Raw genomic sequence first — 27,189 nt, 5'->3', positions numbered from 1 at the left:
TTTCAGAGTCCTGACAAAAATTACCAAAACAAGTAATTAAGACAACATATTCTTCAGCGTTCTTGATTGTTGATAAAAGGTTTATTACTTTCATGATTAACTTCACCCAAATACCATACAGAGAACCATGCAATCCCCGACACACATAACCAAAGTTCTGTCTTGAGATTTCTCAGGAAAAGTTTAACTTACACTTTGTACCTCACTGAAAGCAGCTGTCTATGACACTCTTACAAGTTGCATGGAATCTTGTAGCTTACCAAATTGTAGTTGTGAAATTGTGCTATACATTTACATTTCCTCTTGTAGCTAAGCTCATTGCCCTTTTATAATAGTATTTTTAGAAACAGACTTTTTTTTCAGGATAGAAAGTTTACACATTATTACTGAAAAATCATTAGCATATATACAAATGTTTCCCAAGTCCTAGCATGATACACTGCGATGGTGAGCATTCTCTACACCAAACACTTCGCCGCAAAATGCCATCTATAACCAAGTACATTAATATAAAAACAAGCTGTTACATACATCTTATTCTTATCCATTACCTTCCCCTTCCCCCCCAACCCAAGGAAAGCAGATTTCAAATTATAAAAAGAACAGTCCCAAATACAGCACTGATTTATAAAATATGTACATAGGGTACAATCCAGTTCAAATCAAGGACTTTTAAGACCTGCTGATTTCAATAGGGAAGTCAGATATGTAACACTTCTCCCACTGTAATCATTTGAACTTAAAACACTCTTAACTGTCACTAAATTGTATCCATAATATTTATATTATGTGTTCTTAATATCTCTTAAATTAAGCACAGCTGAAAATCTTTGAACGTTATAATCTCTATTCATTCTTAAAAAAGACTGTATCCTTTGATTTTGTTACAGTAAGTGCTTTTACATCATCCAGTAGTCTTCTAGGTGTCACAATGTGAGTGGAACCTGGTAAAAAAAAAAAAGATGTAATCTTGAAGGAACAGTCATCAACAACATTAGCTTATTAAACTTGTAACTGGGGAAGGGACAACCTGCATCCTCATTAGGGTGCTGGGTTTGGTAAAGAGGTTTAAACCTCTCTGTTCACCCCTGTGCTGTGTATTTCCTCCCTTTTTGCTGCCACTGCCAAAAACAATGTATTGGGGGTGTGATTTGGATTGGGAGGGGTACTTTGGGTCCCAGGGCTCGGGATTAGCAACCCATGAACTAAGTAATAACCTTGAGGCAACTTGTTAATTTCCTCCTAGATGCCATTAGTTTCACCAATAATTCAGTATGTCAACAGTAGTACATATTACAGCCAAGTGGCCATAACAGTAAAACATTTGCTTGGAAATGTTAATCACACACATTTCCTCCTTCAAAATGCTCCTTCCCCAGTTTTTCCTTTATTCTGAAAAAAAATAAAAGACCATCTGCATGCTATTACATGCATGTGATTATCACATGCATGTAATTAATATGTAGTTAGGCTCCTAAGACTATTTGAAGCTAACATGAGTTGCCAGTTGCTGTTATTTCAGATAGATAATTGCAAAATTTGATGCAACTTGATCGAGAAATGAACTACATGAGAATGCAAGGATAAAATGTAGGAGAGGATTCATGCTTTCTGATAATATGCAGACTGGATACAACAGCTATTTTAAATGGCTTGATTCTTAGAGGAACCAAGAGGAAGATTCAAGAAAACCAATCCAGAAATAAGGACTTTAATCTTATGTAGAAGGGGTAGTAATGTTTAGAAATGTAAGTGGCAAAGTCAAATTGTAGAGGAAGCAGAAGGGGAATAAAATAAAGGACAGAAAAAGGAAGCAAAAAGAAATCCTGGTGCTCCTATCGCTTCAAAAGCCAAACAGTTTTTAGACAACAATCCTGTCTAAGCATAATTAGTCAGGCTTACCAATAATAACTTCACAAGACTTGTAGGCTTGAGAAACTTCATATGCACAGCGCATCTCAGAATATGTAATGCCTCCAATGACAAACACAATTAGCCTTGATCCACTTTTCCGGTCATCCAAGTAACTAGTTTTGGGTTTATTGCGAGCACTGTAAAACAGAGAGGAAAAAAAGAACATTGGGAAATTAAAGGGGGAACATGCACACAATTTTAAATTTGAATACCATTAAATCACTTACCTCACTGCTCCAGAACCATTCCATGGTGCAGGGCACTGGGAACAATAAGGCCAATCTTTTGTGTCCAGTTTATTTTCTACAGCATCCTGGAATAAAATAGGTTCTTTAAACAAATTAAGCTGATACAAAGTATTTATTCTGAGTCTTAAAAATCCCCAGATTTTCTATGACTAGGAAGCAGGCATGAAGCCAGCATATAGCAACAAACACTTCCTAGGTAAATGATGTAAACATGTGGATAAAAGAATGGAAGTTAAGGTTCCAAGGAACAAGCCACCTTTCTGGAAGAAGGAACTGCCTTGTTATAAATAGCTTAAGTCCACACTTTAAACCATTGATTTCTTCTCCCACGGACTAACTGAAAATTGCTGAGGGTCTTGGTGGATACTTAATAATTTTTCTGCCTGCTGCAGCAATTTTAATTCCATATAAATTTCTGCATTTCTCTTTTTAATTACTCCCTATTCTCTGGTGAACAGTATAAATGCTTAAGGCACACTAGGACTCTTTATTATTAAACTGTCTTTATAAATGTCTATTGTGCCCAGTTTGAAAGTTACTTTCTGAGCATGTCAAGATGAGCAGGAGAAAGCATAAAGAGTGCTCTCATCCTCAGCCCAATAGTGCTTCCAATGGAAGGAGTGTGTCCATAGATGGAATAGATTTCCACTCTCTTTTATACCTCCTCCCAACTAGTTGCCTCCAAATCTGGATCCTATTTAGCAGATTTTTGGGGTGCATCAGGACTGCAGATGAGAGGAGAGAAAGATGAACTCCTGTTGTGCAAATGGAAGTCGGCTTGTACAAAGCTGGATTATACCTTTTGTATGAGACTGAAGCAATTGTGTTATACTGGTCTAAAAATTAGGAGTGTGAAACATCAGACTCAAAATATGCCGCTCTAGAAACCTGTATCACACCCTCAGGACTCTCCCCAAGTCATGCCTTCTCCCCAGAAGGTTGTACAGAACAGAATAGGGGCCCTGGGCTGAAGAAAGCTCTCCACCTCTGGATTAAATGTAGTACACAACTATATGTTTTAACCTATGTGGTCAATCCCCCAGAAAACTTATCAGGAGTAAAAGGTCTATATTAAATGCAACTAAAATAGGGATAACAACAGCACACAAGCAGAATTTCTTAAAAACATCCAATATTATGTGCATGACTAAAAGCTATTTTATTTAGAAGTTTTACCTCCATAATATCCTTAATAACAGGTGTCCATCTAGAAAGTTGAAATGTTTGTTCGGAGGAGCGATCCTTCCTCGATGATCTGCGCTGTTGTGATGCGGCCTAAAAAGCCAAAGAGCTTGATTGCTACTGAATGCTGTTAGGAGTAGTATCAGTAATGCATTTGTAACAGGTTATAAACCACTGAAATAAATTAATATAATTCAAAGACAACATTTTGCAGTCTATTATACAGGGGTTTCAAAGAAAAGTAATTGGAGAGAATAAAATATTTTTTTCGACAAGTGAAAACAGAAGTACATCTCCTAGTAAGTACATAAAAAATGAAAGTTTTAAAACTTAATGGAAGACAGTTTTTATACAAAGGGACTTGTAAACATTGGTTGGCCATGAAATTGCATGCATGCATGCTTCACTACCAACCCTACCCCTCCCAAATCCTTGGCATACAAGGGACACCCAGGAGAGGGGTGGAAGATCACTTTAACTTAGTCTATATTTGCCACAAGTTACCCTGCTACAGGGTATGAGTTATACCACATGACTTCAGAGTAGCTTCCATACTTGCTCCTCTACTCAAACTGTACACAACTCATGAGTCAGCAAGAGTCATACAAAAACATGTCTGAGTGACAGCAGAGCTATCTAAAACATATGCTTCCAATTTTATCTCATCTCTTCTCAAGCACATGGCATATTTTGCACTTACAGCACAATAAATTCATGTTTACTTGGAAATAAGTCCTAATATGCACAGAGGGGTTTCCTCGAAAGTATGAGTATGTTTAGGATTGCAACGTTTGCTTTAAGAGATCAGCACAAAGAAGTTGCAGTCAAGAGTTTCACATTCTTCCTATGAGGCTGGGCTTTAGTGTAATGATGTGAGATGCAAGCCAGTGAAATCCCTGGCTCAAGTCTCTCATCAGCTGCAAATTCATTACATGGTTTTATATAAACCATAATATCCTGCTTTATGCCCCACCCCTTACTTACAGGGTTGTTGTACAAATCAGAAAATCATCTGTGTGAAGCAATCTGAACTCCCTGAAGTACTATATAGACATTACGTATTAACAATGCAATACAACTTACTAGGGTTTAATGCTAATAATATGAATATTATTATTTTTACTAACTTGTAGCAAATTCCCCAATTTGTTCTAACCTGGAAATATGTCATGTAGTTATGCCTTAGGCTGCTACATGAATAAGTTATGTTCAGAGTAGACCTATGGAAATCAATGAACTACGACACAATTAACCTAAATCTGCTTGGTGAAATTCAATGTCACATTATTATGAATGTTCCATCTGTGCGAGAATTTCAGATCCCCTCTTCTCACCCCATGCATTGTTATTGGGGTTCTCTTGACCCCTCCAGAGCCAACTGTGGGGGGGGGGGCCTCATTGTGCAAGCTAAAGTCTTGTGCAGGGCTTCAGCTGACAGGGCTCATTAGGTGAAATCTTGCCCACTGATTTCACTGAGTCTACTGCGAGACTGACAGTTTGATACCACCCTCTGATTACGTTTGAGTTTTGTAAAATTTGGAGTATTATGGCAAAGACAGAAGTAAGGGAGAGTGTAGTAGAAAACATTAATTGCATGAGGATAGTGGAACAGACCTTAGAAAATAAGCAAGAGGTAACACAGAGTTAATAGGAAAAAAATGCTGCATTTCTTACTGCGATGACGACAGGTACACCAAGATACTTCCAATTTTTTATCATGTCGCTATCATTTTCTATCTGTACGTTCTGGATCAGCTTGTCCAAGTTCTCTTGTGTAGTTCCTTTTTCCACATTGAAAAATAAATGTGACATTTTGAATTAGTAACTTTCTGAGATTTGTGTCTTTATTTGTTACATTTATATACTGCCCATTTATATATTGCTCATTAACCAAGTGCCGTGCACAATGAAGAAACGTAAAAAACAAACAAAAAACAAAATGGTTTAGAGTAAAATTCAATCACAGAATTTAAGTAAGGATTAATAAGTTTGAAACACTTTATGAAGTGCTACCCTAATACCTGTCTAGCACTGTTTTGAATAAGTTTGTACCACAGCAGGCCTGAAAAATCTCCATCTCACCAGCAATTCAATAATTACAGTCCAATACAGCTACCCCAGATATATTTTAAGATTAAAAAATCTATTCTTCAGGGCTGGGCAGCTTTTTATCCATATAAACAAATGACAATTTACTTGGCTACATCTTCTCCAAAATAGTAATCTCAACAATAACTCTTGCATAACTGTCATTTATCTCAATAAGCCATGCTCTGGTGGCATGAGTGAACTGTAGCCACACATACACATGACATTTCATTACATTCATGTAGTTTAGTGTATGACATACTGAGCTATGCTTTAAGACAGTAGATAGAAGATTTAGACCTTACCATTTGTGCTGAAGATATAGAGGAGGATGGCTCTTATTTTATCATAGCTATCGTGGTTTTTATTTAGCAATACTGGAAGAAGGACTCGCATCTGATCTTTCACTTTCTGTCCCTCTACATCTGTTCCAAGAGCCAAATCCTAAGTTACAAACAAGAGATATCCTCTCAAGTTCACAGCAATTACTTCAGCATATTTTTGTCTGTTGCCACAGATCCACATTTAGCCTTAAGCGGAAGTAGAATTTTGGAGGCATACCATATATGTTGTGTTTCCAGGTAACTATCCCTTCTCTCCCAAATGCAATTACGACTGTACTAGATTGCTAGGAGGAATGCTGTAAGTACATTACTCAAGGAAACAAGTTCACTTGATCCACTTCGTAAATTTATATCCTGTTGCATCCTCTCTGTTGCTGCTGCTCCCTCACCAGTATAGCACTGGGGCATTAGTCTTAGTTCTGGATTTTTAAAAGTTGATAAAGTAGCCATGACATAACTGTGGCTCTTCCCATTGTTGAACAAAAGTAGCTACTGAAACTAACCCTTAAAGGGCAATGAGAGACCACTATGATACTATCCTGGTAGCTTTGCTGGTCAGGAAAATAGGGCTATGGCAATACTAGAGCCGTACATGCTGACACCCCACCCCCCGGATTTTTTGGCAGTAGCTTTGCACTAGTATACTAGGACTGCAAAGAACATTAGTTATTTTTTACTAAACAGATTTTTAAAAGGCTACTTTGGCCAGAAATGCTTTTAAAAGCCACATAGAGTTCTCTCCTTAGGGGAATAGCCAAAAGAATTTCTGTTATTATACTGTCCCCAGTAGTTTGTTCAGTCCAAATACCATTGTACTCTTGGATGATTCACATACCTGTTCAACTTTGCACAGCTTTTCTATGTTATTCTTAAATTTACTCATGCAATCTTCAGCTATATTAAGATGCACTACTTGCTGCAAAACAGAAGCAAAATTTTGCTTACTTTTACATAATTATGACACAGCAACAGAAAACAAACAATTCATTAACAGGCAGTAAAGTTTAAGGTGTCCAAAGTAGATTTGGGAGTTTTTCTGACACATAGGATACGCAATTTAATATAATACATTTTAAAAACTAAGACAAATTCATGAGGCTTAGATCTATCAAAAGCAATTAGTTGTGAGATGTAAATGAAATTTTCATTTACAAACAGTCAGGATGCCTCAAACATCAGAGACAGGGAGGTAACAACCTTTATGTTTTGCTTTTGAACCTGCTGAGGTATCTGACTTGGCAAATGACAACAGAATGCTGGACTAGATGTTCCTTGCTCTGATCCAACAAGGGAATTTTTGTTTATGGAACAATTTTATCTCTCTTTAGGTTGTTAGTATGCCAGTTAACTAACTATGCAAGTGGGACAGTGGGGATTACTTTGCTAACCCTGCTTCTCCTGCCCAGGTCTTTGTTCTGGTCAAAGGGTGAACTTCTGAAGCAATGAGTCTTCTTATACTCATGGAGGCTCCACGTAAATTTTAGAATAGTGCAAATGCTTCCTGCTTCAGAAATTTACATGAGAGGGGCAATCACAATGGTGACAGGGACAGAGCTAATGCAATTATCTCCACTGCCACCCTATGTCTTTACTTAACTCCAACTGTACCAGTTAGATTACTTGTACCAGGAGCAGTTCACGTGGTGCTCTGCAGATGATATTTGACTCCAACTACCATCAAACTGAGCCAACTTCACTAATTATCAGAGATCATGGGAGTTGTAATCCACAACATCTGGAGGGCACCTAAGTCATGCTTATACACCAGCATAATTGGCCACAAACTAAGCCAAATCTAGGCTCAAATCTAAAAAATGAACAGCATCCAAACACATAACAGTATTACATTTTGCTCACCTTAGTAATCTGTTTGCGAAAGTGGGGCATCTTCTTCATGAGCTGAGCCAGATTACTTAAAGATAGCTAGAAAATAATTCAAATTTCAGTTTCAAATATTTCACAATCAACATTTCTTTTAATTTGTGTTTGAGGATCGGGAAATGCATAGCCAGCTTCAATAAGTCTACTAAGGCTGAAATCCTGTGTTTACTTACAAGGTAAAAAGTATCTGTCTGAAGTCATAGGGCCTTTCTTCTGTGTTTTCATTTATTGACTGATAACATTTATTCATCGCTCAAAAACTATTGTTATTTAGGATTGCACTGCAATATATATTTAAGATTGCACTACAAATATATATATTTTAGTCTCCATTTTAGTAGGTTAGAAGTACCAACAAAAGGCAATTCAAAAACACTTGAAAACAAACCCCAGTGGATTTGCATTCAGTTATTCTCACTTCCAAACCCATGTCTTTAGTATCAAGGTAGTTGCACTCAGCAGAAGACAAATTTAAAAACATTTAGTACCACTTTAAAGTAAATATTTATTTCTTACTTTTCCTTCTGTTGCCTTTCTCTTTGATGAAACTTCTTTCATAAGTTTTGGGATTTCCCTGAAAGAATAGAAGAAAATGGCTTCTTAATATTTTTAAATTAAATTGAGAATATATACAAGTCTGAAATTCCCTTCCTAAAAAAGCTAGACTGGCTTCCTCTTTGTTCTTCTTCCGCCATCAGGTGAAGACTGTTTAATTATCACAGGATTTGGGGAACTCATATTTTTTAAAGGAAAGGACTTTTAATAATACTGTGATGTTTTTACTATCTGTTTTGTACCAGATTTGCTTTTGTATTATTTTAATTCTATCACAGTTTCATTACTTTAACTATTCTAATTTATAAGCTTTTAGGTTTTTGTATTTCAGCTGTGTTGTTTTACTAAGCGTAAGCTACCTTCAGTCCTGGTTTGGGAAAAAGGTGGGAATAATAATAATAATAATAATAATAATATTTTTTAAAGCTGCTTAAAGGCTTCAAAATCAATGATAAAATGATCTCAGTTATGTCTACACAGCGGTAGTAAGCAAGTTTATTTAGTAGAAATTCAACAAGAGCAGCAAAAAAATGTAGATTTAGTCCTCAGAAATAAGTGGACAATTTTGTGTATGAGGAACATGCCCAAGGTGCCTCACAATAAGGAGACTCACATACTCCAGAGTTAAATACAGGCTGCCACCTTCTACTGACTTAACGAGAGACAGCAGTACTCTCCCTTTATATTCCTTGGCTGTGGCCTATTGTTTGCCTAGAGCAGGGGTGGGGGGAACCTAAGGTCTGAGGGCCACATCTAAGCCTCTAACTGGCCCTCAGGACTATTACTAGACCCCTCCCTGGGTCACACCCCTCACCCTGCTTCACACCTCCTTGAATACTTTTCATAGAATCATAGAACTGGAAGGGACCTTTAGGGTCATCTATTCCAACCCCCTGCAATGCAGGAATTGCAACACACAGTCTCTGTTGCAGAAGTGGGACTGCTTCCACTAGCATGCCAGGTTAGTTGAATACAACCTGATGGGCCAGATTCAGCTAAGTCCTACTCAGAGTAGACCTGCTAAATTGATGAACCAAACTTAGTCGCACCATTAACTTTAATGGGCCTACTCTGAGTCGGACTAGTACTGTATACCACTGATACACACACAGTTTTAAGTAGCTATCAAGTAATGTTATGTAAAACAGCAAAATGTGTTCAATCATACGCACTCCAACACATCTGCAATATGCCTGTGTCGGATTTTCACCCAGAGGTCATCATCTTCTTCCAGAATAGCTTCCCTTTCTTTTCCACTTGCACCTTCTGTCTTATACCTAAACAAAGAAAAAAAGGCAAATTATTAGTTGTAATATATAAACAGAGGAATACATGGAACAGTTTTTTGCACATATGTTTTGTAGTTAAAGAAAAGGATTTCAAAACTCTTGTTTTAAATACATCAAGAGTCCTCATTACAACATACAAAAGCAATAGTTGCGCTTCTTAGGATATAAAAAGCTGAAATACTAAGCTAAGGAAGCCTAGGAATTATTCCTAGGAATAAGTCCCTCTAAAGTGAGGGCTACTTATTTCCTAAGAAACATGCACACAATATGCTGAAAGGGCAATAATATTTTGTAATGTAATGTAATGTATAAAAGATCATCAACCGAGACACAAAATGGCCTACTCCAAAACGTATTGTCTGTTTACATAGGTCATTACATTAATCTCCTCCTTCAGTTCACAGAACAGTTCCTCTTACCCCAACGTGCAGCGAACAATCTCTCACTTTAAATTGGGGAAATAATTCAAATCCAACTATTGATTTCACATACAATCACAAAGCAGATTCTTATATGGGAATTATTTAATGTACAGGTATCTGTACTAACATGCCTAGTATTGTATTCTTCCAGCTGTTAACCAGATTCCTAAGAACTGGGGGAATGCCACAGAGTTTACTACTGCTATGTCACGAAACACCGTTTATATGTATAGGAACTCACATAAAAACTGATTCAACCAGAAGGCAGTAGAAATACAAGAAAGGAAAAAATGGAAAGTTAGTTAAGACCATATTATTGAAAAAGAGTTAGTAGCTATTATACAAATATAAGTCTCTCTTGAATGCATTAGTTATTCCTAAAGTAGATGTAGAAGATGGTGAAAAGCTGAAATCTTGCTGTGGAAGTTTGCATTTGAACTACAGCTGATTGTTAGCTATTTACTGTGGAACTTAAGGGCTTTATACTTTAACTAACATGTCTGAAAGTGTGGGATAACACTCTTTGTATTAACACAAATCCAAAAAGTGGCTTCACATTAGTATCTTAATAGCAGTAAGCAGGACTTGATAAAAAATAATTATGTTGCCTGTTGTGAATATTAGATTGGCACTCAGGACAATGGACTCAGGTATGGACTCAGGACAAAGGAAGTGTGCCTCTGTCTATTTATGCGCGCGCACACATATGCAGGCTTTCTCTGCTGACATGAGTAAAGCCACAAAAGTGTGGTATGATACATGGAGCTGTGGAGTCACATGGTATTGTTTGGCAGAGGGACAGATCAATGCTTTAAAATTTTGAGTGGCACTAAAGTTACTGAAGTGATTTAGCCTGCAGCATGATGCTATGGATCTGTGCTCAGTGGGGCTTACTTACTACATTTAGGATTTGGTAAAAATAATTCCTGACCGGATAAAAAACTAACAATTTCTACTACCATATCTACTAGCAGTAGTTTTCCATGGTTTCAAATAGAGGGCATTCCCAGCCCCATCCTGGAGATGTACAGGATTGAACCGGGGACCTTCTTTATACAAAGGAGATGCTCTACCACTAAGCTTCAGCCCTACAAGATTGTTCACTGCCCAAATCAAATCAATAGACTACACGCTTCCATGAGACTCTCTGCACACCACTTAAATAGAGGAAGTTGTCACCATATACAATATACTCAATTTCCCCTTCCCTTTTATGTTGAACTAAAGGTGGACTGTTCTGGAAGCTCTGCTTATGCCATGTTGATAAGATGACCCCATTCTTAATTGGTAGTGGCTGTAGCAATGAGCTCATATGTGTGTGTATTCACACGCTTTGAAGTGTACTAATTGGCTAGCTTTGACAGTATTCTTATCTGCGGGTCGGAGATATTGGGCTCTGAGCCCAGAAAGGGGCAACATCAGTAATGCTTTGGGTATCAGCCACCTGTGTTCCCATGTGACATATGCTGCTTTACTGTATAAAGAATGTATACACTTTAGGCTGGGTGCGCGCAGTCCATCTAAATAAATAAAGACAATGAAACTGTTCATTCTGGTGTCTTTAGCATCCTTCTCTGGAATTCCTGTGCCCCACAATTCTCAGAAGTCCTCCTCTGGCTCTGCAGTGTGTAACACCTTTAAGCAAGGAACTTCAAAGGCAGTCCTTCTAGGGAATGTTCCATTTCAGCCAACATGGGTTAACAAATATAGGGCAGAATGTATTCTTACATTCTTACATTGCAGGAGTTTATGAACTTGTGAGTATATTTAAAAACTGAGATAAAATTATACTTGCTTGTATGTGTCATTTTCAATTGGTAGCAGATCATAAGCCATCGCTTGAAAAGTGAGTTCATGGAGCACAGTCGACACAGGGTCAAAGCCACGATCAATTATTAACAGCTGGGAGTGGGTTTTCCCCTAATAATAAGAAAGCATCGCTTTTTAAAAAAGAGACAACAAACAAAACATAGAGTGCTGTACAACCTAAAAAGATTTACTCTATCTTTTAAAAAACAGGACGTACTAGGAAATTAAAGCTACACAAAAACTAACAGGGGGAAAAGGCTAAAGTTTATTCTCATATAATTAAAACAATAACCATATTCCCAACATATTCCAAGATTTTCCTGATACTCTATACTCCTTTATTTCATGGGGAAGCCATTTAGGTTCCTTCAAGGAATCAGCAGTGAAGAAATGGAATGTCAGACCCCTCTGCCCTCAAGAGATTTTATTGAAAGTAACATGCTGGACTTTACATGGAATAAGTTTTAGGTATAGGTTTGTGGCTTGCTTCTCCTTTTGTGTTGTGGTTTAAAAACCTTGTTCAATTCCATCCCCTTGTAAATGGAAGCGCATTATTAGCTCTTTTCCTGCATTTACAGCATTCATTCTTCCCAGCTACATTCCAAGGCTCTCCTATCCCCAGCCTCCTAGAGAAAACTAAATATTCACTCTACCTTTACTTGACTTCGTTGATCAGTTTCATAGTAGTTTTCAAGCTTTTTCTCAACTAATTGCGCAAGTTTGCTGGCGTTATCCAAAGGCTTGCTGAAAAGAGAGGAAAATAGATTTTTGCTGACATTTATGAGGACACTGATATCTGAAATAAGTGATTGTCAGCTAGTTGAGTTCATTTGCTTTATTAGAATTTGAAGTGATCATTTGCTACGGAGTATTTCATACAAACGAAGCTGCCTTTTTTCAAGTCAGACCATTGGTCTGTCCAGCTCAGCACTGTCTATACTCAGGTGGTAGTAGCTCTCTATAGTTTCAGATAGGAAGGAGTCCTTTCTGCACAGCAGTTCACAGATACCAGGATTGGAACATGGGGTCTTCTTTCTGCAGGCAAAGCATGTGCTCTATCACTAAGCTATGACTCTGCCCTACAGTTCTTTATTCTGAATGCGTTGAGTTCAGTATGGGGTGGAGCTCACTAGCATGGGAAACACCAACCATCACAAGCTTCATTAGATTTATACATTTCTCCCCTCCTCCACTCTCTGAGTTGGAATTTGGAAAAGTGTTAAGGAACTATACTGAACTAGGTACCTGCGGGTGGCGCTGTGGGTTAAATCACAGAGCCTAGGACTTGCCAATCAGAAGGCCGGCGGTTCGAATCCCCGTGAGCTCCCGTTGCTCGGTCCCTGATCCTGCCCACCTAGCAGTTCGAAGGCATGTCAAAGTGCAAGTAGATAAATAGGTACCGCTCCAGCGGGAAGGTAAACGGCGTTTCTGTGTGCTGCTCTGGTTCACCAGAAGCGGCTTAGTCATGCTGGCCACATGACCCGGAAGCTGTATGCCAGCTCCCTCGGCCAATAAAGTGAGATGAGCACCGCAAACCCAGAGTCGGTCACGAGTGGACCTAATGGTCAGGGGTCCCTTTACCTTTACCTTTAGGTACCTGCCGAAGACCTGGTTATGTATACCAAAGCTCTTCTGAATAGTCTCACACACACCAATGTTCCTTCTGGTGTGCAACCCTGCTTGTCTCCCTCTCTCCACCCAATCCTTTCCCAACGAGCACAAAGTCCTTTTAATACAGAATATTTGACTCCTCAGTATATATTCATAGATTTGTTCCCCACATGCAGGGGAACTGCATTGCCTCCTAACATTTCAGAATGGGCAATGTTGACTTTCCAAACTGATCAAAGCGTAGAATCCATTTCGATCAAACCAACAGAACACTTGGAATACAGTATTTCCAGTTGTACCTTCTGTATCTTACACCAGGATTTTCCTCTAGAGTGGCACATAATGTAACAATTTGTTCAGCTATTTGCTCCATTACGTTGTCATTTGTCTTCTCCATGATGGGGCTGAAGCAGCGATAGAAAGCATTTGGGACATCAAGGGTAAATACCTAAAATAAAGAAATGGTTCCAAATAGACTGTTTTAGGAACCAGAATGTAACAGCAATATCAGCAGAAGATTGAAACTATGATTTTATTAAATTGCAAGCGCAATAAATATCTAGTATAACACAGATTAATGATACCTTCCCCCACCCCACATCTCTTCTCCTTGGTCCTCTTGAAGAAATATGTTCCTTGTTCTAACTCACCATTCCTCTACCACAGTGGTCTACTTTCTCCTCTTACTTAAAGGCATTACTGTACAACCTTTTTGCTATCTACACAGATGATGGAACCTGAAGTGGTCAGAACCAAGTTCAATAGTTCAATATGACTGGGCAATGTAATGTCAAAATAACCTTCGCGAAAAAGAAGTCTGAAACCTAAAAAAATTAGGTTTTAAAAATCTCAGCAGGTGACCAAAAACCTAATGTCTAAATAACTATACTTTGATTTCACTTTTTCCCATTTGTAGAGTTTTCTGTCAACATCTAATGATTTTTATAATTTATGGAATATGTACCAACCACTGAAAACCCCATCTGGTTTCTAAAGATTTAGGAGAAAATGCCTATATACTTTAAATTTTCTGTCTGTGGCTATGATGGCTGGCAACGTTATGTAAGAGGAGTTGAAATATTGTGTTAAAATATTAACATCATTTTTGACAATATTCAAAATATGCAGCTTTCTAGTTATTTTTGACAGGGTTATTTTTATTTAACTACTATATAATTTAACAAGCAAGACTCCACATAATAAGCATTAGTTACTTAAAAGGTTAAAAGAGGATTAGACAAATCCATAGAAAACATGGAAAAGTTAAGTTCAGTAACTTAAGCTTACCTGTGATTCATAAGGGAAAAAGTTAATATTTATTTCTTTGCACCGTCTTATAGCCTTTGAACAAGATGACTTCATTTTATTGAAAAGTTTGTCATCACAAACTAGGAGGAGAGAAAGGTTTTTCAGCTGTCATATTATTTCATCTTTAAAACTTCTTTTATGCAACAGGCAGTGTGTAAGTACGTCTTACCAATAATTTTTAAATACACCAAGAATCTATTGAAAAGTATTAGTTTTTTTCTTCATGTGGGTATTCTGAGTCATCCACAATGGTCTGATTAGGAAGAACACTAAACCATAATTTAGTGTTACAAGAAGCTCCTCCTCCTCTAGCGCAACCACAGAATTCAGAAGTTCTTAATTCAATATTTTATTAGCCACCATTTACAGTGTCATCTGAACCAGGACAAACTGTAGTTAAACTTAATTATGATTAATGAAAGTGAACCAACTCTAAACCATGGTTTATGCAGTTAGCTTGTTTCCAGAGATTACAGTTAAGGTTTCAGGCAATTTGCCAAACTAAAGCAGGAGTGAATAACCCTTTAGGCTAAGCTGGGGCAAATGGGAGTCTGAGTCCGTCACCTGGAAGGTCACAGGTTAGACATCCCCAGCCTAGCCAAACCAAATCAGCCTGCTCTTTGCAGCTGTGCTGGAGGAGGAAAGGAGTAGTAGTGAGAAGAGGTAGTAAGCATGTGAGCCCAGAGGCGAGCTGGGTTAATTCTCATAATACCAAACCACGGGAGCTAAACCAGGTCAAAATATCTTGCCTATAGTGGCAAACTATTTTTAAGCACCAAAACAGAAGCCAGTCTTCAGACTAAATTATCTGTGGAAGGTCACCTAACCCTCTAGTGTTCACCGGTGTGTGTGTGTGTGTGTGTGTGTGTGTGTGTGTGTGTAAGTAAAGGAGCAAGGGGGGAGACTGAAGGAAAAAGCACAGAAAAGTATGGTTCTACTACTGCACGTCCCTTGCACTAACAGGAACACTGCATACCACCCACTGCTCTGAACCTTTTTGTTATCCTAATCTGAACAGAGAAGACCTTTTCAGTGGGCATGTCCTCATTTTGTTGTTATTTCCCAAAACTGCTAACCAAGGCAACCGTTTTCACATTTAGGTAAATTATTAAAAGGTTTTTTTCTAGAGCAGCCATTTCTGGCAGATGGGAGGATGGAAGAGTATGATTATAAATGGTATCCTAGTTTTTACTTTGTTTTAACCGTTGATACACCAAACCTATATTGCTTTAGGATTGTCTATGCAGGGCTGTTTCAATGGATGACTGCTGTTTGTTGTGATTAAATTGTTTCATATTATAAGCTGTTCTGGCGGCGCTAAGGAACCAAGTTGGCAGGAAGAAATCCCAAAGACAAAATACTTAAGGCAGCACTTGGAAGAAACTACACTATACAGAATAATGTGGGGAAACACGTAATACTCTTGTCAGAATATTGTAGGTTTTTTAGTCATAACCAATCCCCTCACACCTGAAATATACAAAAGGCTCAACAGTCATTATCCTGCCTGCTCCCATGGCTACAATAAAAAAATCAATGAATTTGCTACAATCAGTGAATACTTACAGTCAGTAAAGTAGACATATGCTGCTTTGTACTTGCTGGATGATTTACTGACGAAGTCATTTATAAGCCCATCTACAGACTGAACAATTAAGACAGTACATTCTAATTTATTTCAACTCTTACAAATAGGATCCAAGGCATTGTGGATTATCTATACTAAAAGATATCTCAACTTGATTAAGTCTATATTTTTGTGATTATCAACTGTTTTTAGGAAATAAATTTGACTACTACAAATATCAATATCAACTGCTATTTAAGCGCTCTGAAAAAGCTTTAAATATTCTGTGTTTCTAAGCCGAAGTACAATTTGCATAATTGAGGAACACTGTATATTTCCTTTTAAAGAAAGTGCTAAAACAAAGTCAAGTCAACATCGGGGGGGGGGGAGAGAAACTGCTTTAATTTGCATAGAGAAAATTATTGGCAAACAAAACTTGTATTTATTTTATCAATATACAGATTTATAGGAAGTGTATTAAATGGACAGCAAATCATAAACAACATACAAAGTGTATTTGCAAGACGCAGAAAAGACTGTATTTGAAATGTATGACTCTAGTTTTTTTCAAACAAGCTATAATCAAACTGTGATTATGATCCTGACTTGTTAACAAACTACAGTGTAAATCAGGCTTTCCCAAACTTCAGTTCACTGACCCCTTGATGAGCTTATAGTTAAGAAACCCCAACCCACATTCTTAGGAATGTAAATGAAATAGTCAAGAAATATCAAAATATAAACAACACTTATTAATTATTCATCACCATTACTAGGAACCAAAGTGGAAAAAATAAGGAAGCAAAATAAGTGAATTTAATAGTAATTTATCTTATCAAATGAGATGGGTGGGCCTGATGGGCTTTAACAAAGTTTATGAATATTGGGCTGTTGGTTTGCGAGTCTGAATCTTAAGTCACCGCGTTCTGCTGTATTGTTAAATACATCTTTTAAAATACAATTATTCTTCTTAACACGGGAGCTGCACTCCGTACATTCCCATGCCCTTTAGTTCTGAGGCTCATCGTTCCCAAATAATTTTGTCACACTATACCTCATAAACTTCTTTTCCACCCCAGATGCTTGTTGACCCCCAAGGTCTTTATTCTCTGTAATGCAGCACAAGTATGCTTGTGCTTTTCTGGATCTAACCCCATTGACAAAAAGAGAATTACATAAAGTATAGCCCTTTCAAACAAAATTCTGATCTGCAATGACCACTGTTCCTCAGCAACTCTTTACTACTACTACACGTTTCAATGAAGTAGTAACCTATGAACATTTTATCACATGGTAATTTTTAAAAATTTTATTCACAAGAAGATTAAGTCAAACTGACCAACAGGCTTAAAAAACAACAACTAACCTTTGCTGTAGGTGTGATGAGATAAATGGCTTTCATGTTAGGGACTGGCTCACGGTTTTTATAAACATTCTCCACAACTACAAAATAAGATTTTTTTTTTAAAAAAAAAAACCTTCAGTATTTTATACATCTACATTTGCAAAAAGAATAAAAAGTACATGATGGATCTCTAATTTGGTAAAACTCCATTTTCATGCTGGATCCCACTTTTCCTAATAATAATTCCAAGCCAACTCAAAAATTACAATCAAAAGTAATAATTATATTCAATTAACAAAGCATGAAAAGAGCAAGATAAAACAAATTATATAAGTCCTGCACTTGATCAACAATGTGAGAGGTGGCAATGGGGGCCATAGGGGAAATCTAGGAAACTCCCACCCAACTCCCTACCTCCAACGGGGAGCACTACTGAATTCAGGCTCCCTTCCCTTGGAGCCCCTTCCATTCTTAGAGGGGCAAATCTGGATCCAACCCAATAATTTTAAAAGAAGAACTTTAAAAGAAAAACTGCAGGTTGCAAGTACTTCCTTTTCTCTCATAGGGGAATGCTTCTAAGATGAAAGAAGCAAACAAATTGCCGAGCCACGTGAGTGTTGTAATTAGGGTTTTCCATTTATCCTTTGGCAAAGACCAAAATGACCACAAGTCAAACCCAAATAAGCCTGAAATCAGTGATATGCTAATAAATTCAGGCATCAGTTAGCAAACTTAGTTTACTTTGGCAAAGACCAAAATGACCACAAGTCAAACCCAAACAGGCCTGAAATCAGTGATATGCTAATAAATTCAGGCATCAGTTAGCAAACTTTGTTTACAAAATAAGCACAGTAACGCAAACTGCATGTAGTCTCACCACCTACAGGTGTTAAATAGATTTACATAATGATTCTAATCAATCACTATTATGTAAACAGATTTTTAAATGTCAGTTTTATCATGGTAGCTTTTCAGGCACTTCCAGCTTTACACCATAGCTACTTTGTATCTGAGCTTTAGGATAGCTGCAACAAGGAAAAATAAATTTATTTAGTTCCTTTAAATATGGCTGTTCATAGATTATAAAATTTAACAGCAAAATCCATTTTGGAAGTTATCACTTCCCACCACGCCTTCATTAAGCATGACATTCCTTCTGCCCCCACTGTCAAATGTTTCAGAAAGCCGTTATATACTAGGAGCTACTGCCTCAGCTCGCTTCGCTGTCTCTCCATTCTGCCTTCAAAGTCTCGCTTTGTCCCCTCACAAGGCAACGTGCAGGAAGGGCCAGTCACGAAGCTTCCCCATCCCTAATTAGAGCAGCCTTGCTTGCTCTCCCTGCTGCCTACCAACAGGGTGGACAGCTTGCCCAAACCATGGGCCTTGCAAGCTGCGGAGGAACAGGCAGGACAGGCTGGGGCAGCTCTCCAGCAACCTTTCTGCTTTGCTGCTTTTTTCTTCCTCTTCAGCCTCTGAAGCTGCTAAGTATGAAACGGGCATTGTTTGGTGTGAAGGTGTACAGCAGCAGGAGAGCAGGCAGTTGATGGGAAACTGCCCCAGTCGGTCCTGCCTCTTCCTCTCTGTCTGTGTTTTTGTCATCATGCCGCCCAGTGGCAGCCATTAAAACTGCAGCATGATGACAATCCAACAACTATATTATAGAGTAAGTCATTCTGTAATTTGCCATTCCCCTACCCACTGTTGTAGTTTAGAATACAAGCAGATTAACATTATGCCACCCCAAGCCACAGAACCTTTAGCCCACATTCTCAGTGAAAGCATGACAACACACACACACACACACACACACACACACAGAAAGATTAGAGAATGAGAAAAGAAACACGAAGTTAAAAGCAAGATTCAAGAGAAAAAACTTGTAACTGGTGTTCTTGGGATTCCTCACACCCACCCAGGGCATGTTCTCTTGTTACCTTCTGTCACTACCTACTGATCTGAAGAGCAGTAGGACTCTCCCTTTATAGTCTTATTCAAGTATGTCTTAAACAGGTACACAGTATGAGATACAACCCTAGAAATTCACCCATATCTGAACACAGTAATATATTTAAGTAAGGAAGGTAATCCAGTGCAAGTAGGCATTTAATACAGAATACTCACAGTTCTAATATCCTATCTAATATGACTAACTTTCCTAATTAACTATGCTAACTCACTCATCTCAAATTCTCCCTTTCTCTGTCTCTAACACACACACACACACACACACCTCTTTCAACTGTCATTTTGCAACAGACACATTCAAACTCCACCTGACATTCCATTCAACTCCCCTCCTGACAATTCTTCCATTCATTCTTCTGTTACAACCATATACCAAAAGGATAAGAAACTCAATGAAGACAAAGTTAAGAGATGGAAGTAACAAATCCAGCAGCAGAATGAGTAACAGAAAGAAGTGAGATGAAATTCATGACTTTTTCGTCTAATAAGTTTCCACTGGATGTCCTCTGCAAATGCTGACAAAACAAGTTTCCCCATATGCCAGAATCACAGAACTCTGTTTAAAAGGTACTTACCAGTGATCCCTTCTGCTAATAAGTCTGTCATTTTACCACATGATGACAGAAGCTTTGTGGTGAAGTCATCTAGAAGAATTATCTGTATAAAAAACGTTGAAGTAGTGCTTTAGAAAATTATATCCAATTGTAAGCTTCTTTATTGAAATTGGTTTTGATGCCTGGTTTTAAGACGAGAGCTTAATGATAAATCAAAACCGTTGTACCTACTAAAGTATTCATTTATAAAGTATATAATACTCCTCATTTCAGGTCCCAAGAACCCCAAGGAGCTTCCAAACATTAAATATAATATAAATCATATAAACAACATGGCAGTATCAAAACAAACCATCACAAAAAAGAACACAACTATGTATTTTACAACAGCTTGATTTTTAACATTAATTTGCCTCCAAGTACTTCCTAAGTAACTAGATTTTCATTGCTTGCTGAAAGGTGAACAACAATTAACCCACATGGGTGTCTCCTGGAAAAAAAGTTCACAATTGTGGCACCACAACCTGAAATGTGCTGACTCTCATGCCCACTCACCTCACTTCTGAAAACAGAGGAACATGGAGCAGGGTCTCAAATAGTGATCTGAGTGCCTATGTGGGAGCAGGCAATGCATTCAATATCCAAGTCCCTTACTGTTCCTGAGTTTTAAGAGTTAAACCAGGCCGGGAGAATTCCACAATCAATGTAGATGTAATGATATCAATGCAAGAAGCCCCAGCTAGAAGTCTGCTCACTGCATTTTGTGACAACTCTAGTTTTTGAACAGTTATCTTTTCCAAGGCAGTCCCTGTAGTAGCATATTGTTATCCCTCATAAGCCCCGTTGGATATAAACAAAATATATAATGTTATCTGCATCAAGTCCGCATAATGTGAAGCGAAAGAAAAAAGAGATGGCACAATCAAAAAATTGCGCTAGAAATGGAACCAGTGTTAGAAACTGAGATATGAAAGCTAGAAGCTAAATGGCACCTTAAACTTAGGTTATGGGCACAACAACGGAATATAACAAGAATACAAAGCTCCAAATGAATGAACTGCAGCTAAAATATTATGTTCATTTTTCACATGGTCTAGTCCTTCCCCTGCTCACCCCCCTAATATTCTTAAGATGGTCTCTTCTCCAGTCTTCAGAGAGTAGCTGGAAGTGGGGAGGCAGAAAAAGGTCCTCCTTTTCTTCCACACTCGTTTTAATCTGAATTCTTAGGCGCAATACTGTGCCCAAAGCTCAGAAACTCCTCATGCTAATGAAATTCCCTGTCACAAAATGTGCCTAGAACAATTGGAGTTTCAAGCACTGAATGGAACCACTGTGCTTACCAGTTCCCGTCCTCTCTTCTGCCACAAAATGAAGATGCTTGACTTTAAGGCACATTAAGGTATGGTGATCACATACTAAGGACACTGCAATACAGGCCTAATGAACTAATATATTTATGCCAAGGACTGCCAATGTGGGCATACATGCACCCAGAGGGCTTCCCTGGCATCCACGTGGCTTTTTACTGTATCTGAAGAGCGTTATATATCTTAGACAAGTGATTTGTTCCTTTGGTTAAGAAAATTTTAGTTTACAAAAGAAGACTAAAATATTAGATATGTTCTTCTTGAATGGTCAAAATATTTGAAGAAGTTATACTAACAGTGTTATGCTGAGATATGAATGGGCATTTTGCTTGTTCACAGAGCTCCCTATGCAACGTCAGAAAATAAAATCCAGGAACTCGTCAATTAACCATAATTTCCTGTTACATCTACAGCAGGAACTAGGCTTGCAGGCTTCAGAGCATTAAATGCATTGTTTGAACCTGGCTTGTTCCAAAGGTGGTTCAGACAAAACAGGAAACTATTGTTAATTAGAGGTTTTAAGCCAGTTTGTGCAAAGGGAAGAGGCACCACGAGCAAGCACAAGGCTCGCTTATATCTTGTCTTAATAAATAGAAATATGATTATCTGATTTTTCAAAATAGTGTAGATGCATATCTCTGCAGCATTTCAGTAGTTCCCATTCAATTTAAATACTATGTTATTGAAGAGTATATCCACATTTTCCTTTGACCCTGGATTGTGGGGATACACTGAAGCCCAATGCAAACTTTTAAGTAGTCAAGGTCTTAGGTTCCAAGAAGTGCTTGGGGCACAGCTCCTCTGAAATCAAAGAGCCTCTCATTTAAGCACACATGTACAAATTTAAAATCTGAGTGAAACTGTTTTAAGTATCATTGTTTCCTTAAAAGAACTTATGGAACTATGATACGGTTATCAGATATGTAACCTTTCCAAAGGCCACCATTACTTGACTAGGAGATGCCTAGTCAAGTACATTGTGTAAGTGGTGGATGAACTACTATACAGTATTTGATAGAGGCAATTAAAAAAGATTAAACTTACCTTCCATTCCTCTTCTTTCCTACAGTCATCAAATACTGCTGCTTTTAGCTCTGAAAAAGAAATCTAGTTAAAATAGCAGCACTGTAACAATGTGAAGTAATCTAGCTCTGTAAGGAGAAAGCTTGACAGTTCAAACAACTAATTTCATTTCAACAAAAAACTGACATTTTTATACAATGTGCTTGCTAATGGTACAAGCTGAAAAGAACATGGCAGCAAAACATTAAAATGAAGTATGTAGAGTAACATTTCAAACCAGAAATATAAACAACTCCTTAGCTGCAACTGCAATGTCTCCTAACTGCAAAGGATGTGGCACATGACTATTTTCCTCTCTGCACATCTGAACTTAAAAAAAGCAAACTGAAACCCACACACTCATCAGGAAGTTCTCCACCTGCAAGACTGCTTCTGTCTCTAATGTATCTATATTTGCAAATTTTGTTTATTTTTAAAGTATTAATATTGTTACTACTGCTGCAAGTGCAATACTAAACCAAGGGTGTGATTTTTTAATGGAAAAAAGACATGAGAAATGGTACTTAAACTGGTGATAGAGTTGTGTAATTTATTTTTTTAATGTGTTATACGGTGGTACCTCGGATTACATACGCTTCAGGTTACAGACTCCACTAACCCAGAAATAGTGCTTCATGTTAAGAACTTTGCTTCAGGATGAGAACAGAAATCATGCTCCGGCGGCACAGCAGCAGCAGGAGGCTCCATTAGCTAAAGTGGTGCTTCAGGTTAAGAACAGTTTCAGGCTAAGAATGGACCTCCGGAACAAATTAAGTACTTAACCTGAGGTACCACTATACTAGTACGTACAGCAAAGACAGCTCACTCAATGTGTTAGGTATTTTTCATAAAATAAGTTACTGCTTTCTAATGCCAACAGCCGACAACAGCATGTTCACTCTTCTCTGCTGCAGATGTGCTTCCTGCTCTATTATTCAATAATTTTCTTGAGTCATTCTCAAGGCCCAATTTTTTAGTTGAATGTGGAGTCTGAATTTTCATACCAAAGAAAGCCTTAATAAAGGCTATCACCTCCTCTTCCCTGCGGCATTTATAGACAATTATGCATTGTGGCAAAATTCAACTACCTACAGTATTTTATTCAACAAGAACACCAATAGGAAGTTGGTGAAGACAAGTCAGGACTATTATCTTAAGGTTCCTAGCCATACAACCATATGCATGTCCACTAAGGAATATGTTCCACTGAATTCAATGGGAATTAATCCCAAGTAATTGTGTACAGGATTGTATTCTTAGTCTGTCCAGCTACAACAGTATTGCATTCTAGCCCAGAGGCTCAGCACCATCTGCTTCCATCTCCCAATTGGAGCACTTTCGGCAAAATTTGTTTAGCTTTTACACTAAACTAGAGCTTTTCACTAAACCTGAATACCGGCCACCACCGCCACCCCCACAAAACCAATCCCCCAGTCTTCCTAGTGACATACACAAAGCTGGGGAGGGGGTTGAAGCAAACTTTCATCCCTCTCTAAGAGTCAGTATGTGTGTCTTGTCTAACACTAACTTCCATACCAATACACAGTGGAGCAATATAGGACAGGGAAGAAATAAATTCAGAGTGAGTAGAAAAAAACTGCTTCTTCCCCCCAACATGCATACAGTGGTGCCTTGGGTTAAGAACTTAATTCGTTCTGGAGGTCCGTTCTTAACCTGAAACTGTTCTTAACCTGAAGCACCACTTTAGCTAATGGGGTCTCCCACTGCTGCCACACCGCTGCTGCCCAATTTCTGTTCTCATCCTGAAGCAAAGGTCTTAACCCGAGGTACTATTTCTGGGTTAGCGGAGTCTGTAACCCGAAGCGTCTGTAACTGAAGGTACCACTGTATTACATTTCTTTAAGAGTTTTTATTATATTTTATTGTATTATATTTATGAATAATAGTAACCATGTAAGGCAGGTATGAGTCTGTTCCCTGCCACTTTAAACAGTGCTGAAAGCTACTGCATTTTTGTACGAAAACTCTTCTCCAAGGATTCTTACTCCAGAAACCCTCTGACTCAGAGCTATTATTAACAATGATTCAAAGGCTTTATCTCCAACAGGAACCTATAGCCTCTTTTAATCACAAATACTTTTTGTAAATCAAAGAGTAATGACTTCCTTAAAGTCTAAACTTGTTTCAAAGTTTGCAATGTGTGAAGCATTTTAAAATTATTTTTATTACTTTTTCAGCTATACAGTCTGCAATCAATCACAGAACATTTAAATACAGTGGTGCCTCGCAAGACGAAAAGAATCCGTTCCGTGAGTCTCTTCGTCTAACGGTTTTTTCGTCTTGCGAAGCAAGCCCATTAGCGGATTAGCGGATTAGCGCGATTAGCGGTTTAGCGGCTATTAAAGGCTTAAGGGACTAGCGGATTAGCTGCTAAAAGGCTATTAGCAGCTTAGCGCCTTAGAAAAAGGGGGTGGGGAGCGGGGAAAAAACCCCAGGAATCGCAAGACATTTTCGTCTTGCGAAGCAAGCCCATAGCAAATTCGTCCTGCGAAGCACCTCCAAAATGGAAAACCCTTTCGTCTAGCGGGTTTTCCGTCTTGCGAGGCATTCGTCTTGCGGGGCACCACTGTAAAACTCTTTAAAAACACTGTATGAAGTACAGTGGCTTCATGTTCACAATCAGCTTATGTTACACCTTGTATTATGATGCCACACTACCAGTAACAACTGCCATTTCCATATCACTTACTGTACAAAATCTACATTTTTCAAGTCCCTAGTCAAAGATGAATGCACTCTTCAAATAACCACAATCATTCTGTTTCAGAGAACTCTGCATTCTAATGTAACGAAACAATGATGTATTTGGTCACTGAAAAGCTTTTGATGGTGGGTCACAGAAAACATCCGGCCCCTTATGCCCCCAAACATCTGCTCCATTTATTTTTAAACACATGCAGAGACAGAAAGAGGAATATTAAATCACAACAGAAGTAAAATTAGGAAACAAATGTGGCAACAGAAAACAACGGTTACAATCATCTTGAGGCCATTATGAGTTGAAAGGTCCAAAGGTAAGTCATAACACAAACTGCCATTGTGCTTGCTTTTTCTTCAAAGGAAAAAAAAACTAAGTTTCAAAAAAATGATATATATGAGCCCCATATTGCACAAAGCTAAGAAACTATATACAGTATATTGAAACCAATGGTCTGTCCCTCTGGTTGCAAATTATACCACCTCTTTTTCTTCACCCATTCTAGGACTGACAACTGCTACCTGCATCCTACAAAACACAGTGCTTGAAGGGATTTTCAGCACTCGCACAGCACCCCGAACAACAAAAATGCGTTATAGTCTTCATATCGCATCACTCAGCCCTTCAAAAGCCCCGATTCCATTTTAATTTTAAACATTTCCTTAAATCTGAGGATCTCTTAAAAGGGAATCCTATTTTTATTCTCAACCATGATGTGAGGCAAATTATGGCGAGTAAATTATATCCAGTAAGCACAGGTCCAAAACCCAACACTCAATCCATTCACACTGCCTCCCAGGTGTTACCGACCAGGACTAGAAATGTGGCCCCAACAATGTACCTTCCCAGCCCCACCCTCTCCTCATCCTTCTGCAAGTGGGGGGGGGGTTATGGACGGCTGGACTTTAAACTGGGGCGCAGGATAAAAAACATACATTCAGCCACAATAACCTTGGGCTATTTTGCCACCTAACTTACTCCTCATGGTTCATTTCTTTAAAACACATATATAGACAGACAGGACTAGAAATCCTTTCATGCCCAACGAAATGAAAATCCATGAAAGGAAGGGGGGTAGAAATCCTTGAAAGCCCAACAAAATGAAAATCCATGTAAGGAAGGGGGCTAGAAATCCTTACATGCAACCCAACGAAATGAAAATCCACCGTAGGGCGACACCTGCTCGCGTGCGAGAGAGGACAGTCGTCTTTCCCCGCTCCTTAAAACGCCGCCCGGTATACAGAAACGTAGCAAGTGAAGCATTTCCAGGCGTGCAGATAAAAAGAGTGGGAGAGAACTGCTTCACCTCATTTTTCTTGCACGTCAGGATGCCGTTACGGGCACAGGTCAGGATCGGGGGTTGCCTCGCTGCCCTCCAGACACACAAGCCGACCAACGCCGCCACCCTCGCGCCTTGCACGACCCACGCACCCACCCGCCAGCCTCCCCTCCGTTTTCCCGTGACAGCGGGGCAGAGAGAAGGCAGGCGGCGGCGGCGGAGGCCTCCCTCACAGCCGCTGCCGGGCAGGAGGGGAGCGGGCTGGCTCTGCCTCTACGCCCTACCCCGGCGGGAGAAAAAGAAGCGCGGGGCGTGAGAGAGAGAGATGTGGCGACAGCACCCGGCACTCACTTTGCCACACCAGGCTCTTCAGCCCCCGGTCCCCGCTCACAGCCGGCGCCATCTTGCTTCTTCCCCTGCCCCCGCGACGCGACGGGGAGGGAAATGCCGCACTGTAAGGGAGAAGGCAAGCGCCGCTGTCCTTCGGTGCTGTGCCCCGCCCACTTCAGCAAAGCCACGCCCCTAGCCTTGCAGGTCCGCCGCCGCCTTTCCGCTGAGCTTGCGTGCTGGGCGTACGTGCTCCCAGCAGAAACTGGCGAGCGCGGAAAAGGGGCGGGTCCGTTCTCGCGCCGCGATCCTCCTCTGCAGAGCTTAAGGCGCGCCCGGCCCCCATTGGCTTC

At 39.0% G+C, this 27,189-nt stretch overlaps 1 protein-coding gene and 1 long non-coding RNA gene across 3 annotated transcripts; one reads left to right on the top strand and one right to left on the bottom strand.

Moving 5' to 3' along the window:
- Positions 1-59: 59 nt before the first annotated feature.
- On the bottom strand, positions 60-27,129 carry STXBP3 (syntaxin binding protein 3). 2 transcript variants are annotated; one of them, XM_083445194.1, is made up of 19 exons: positions 26,861-27,129; positions 22,494-22,543; positions 20,104-20,185; positions 17,585-17,661; positions 16,218-16,296; positions 14,631-14,731; positions 13,643-13,791; positions 12,386-12,476; positions 11,719-11,843; positions 9,385-9,489; positions 8,174-8,231; positions 7,634-7,699; positions 6,612-6,692; positions 5,738-5,876; positions 5,019-5,125; positions 3,339-3,437; positions 2,142-2,227; positions 1,903-2,051; positions 60-944 (listed from the first exon to the last, which is right to left on the bottom strand). In XM_083445194.1, exons 1-19 carry the CDS (start codon positions 26,910-26,912, stop codon positions 847-849), a joined length of 1,794 nt encoding a protein of 597 aa, XP_083301320.1. In that variant the 5' UTR covers positions 26,913-27,129; the 3' UTR covers positions 60-846. The 2 variants fall into 2 exon arrangements, with proteins under 2 accessions (XP_083301320.1, XP_083301321.1); XM_083445195.1 differs by lacking the exon at positions 6,612-6,692 and having other exon boundaries at positions 26,861-27,022.
- On the top strand, positions 3,448-5,169 carry LOC310679691. The gene is made up of 2 exons (XR_014512478.1): positions 3,448-4,431; positions 4,976-5,169. It is a non-coding gene; the product is annotated as an uncharacterized lncRNA (long non-coding RNA).
- Positions 27,130-27,189: the final 60 nt, after the last annotated feature.

Source organism: Podarcis tiliguerta (assembly GCF_965153285.1).
Source record: "Podarcis tiliguerta genome assembly, chromosome: 6".
Classification (NCBI taxonomy): domain Eukaryota; kingdom Metazoa; phylum Chordata; class Lepidosauria; order Squamata; family Lacertidae; genus Podarcis; species Podarcis tiliguerta.
The sequence above is the reverse complement of the archived record's forward strand: the minus strand, read 5'-3'. Positions and strand labels throughout refer to the sequence as shown.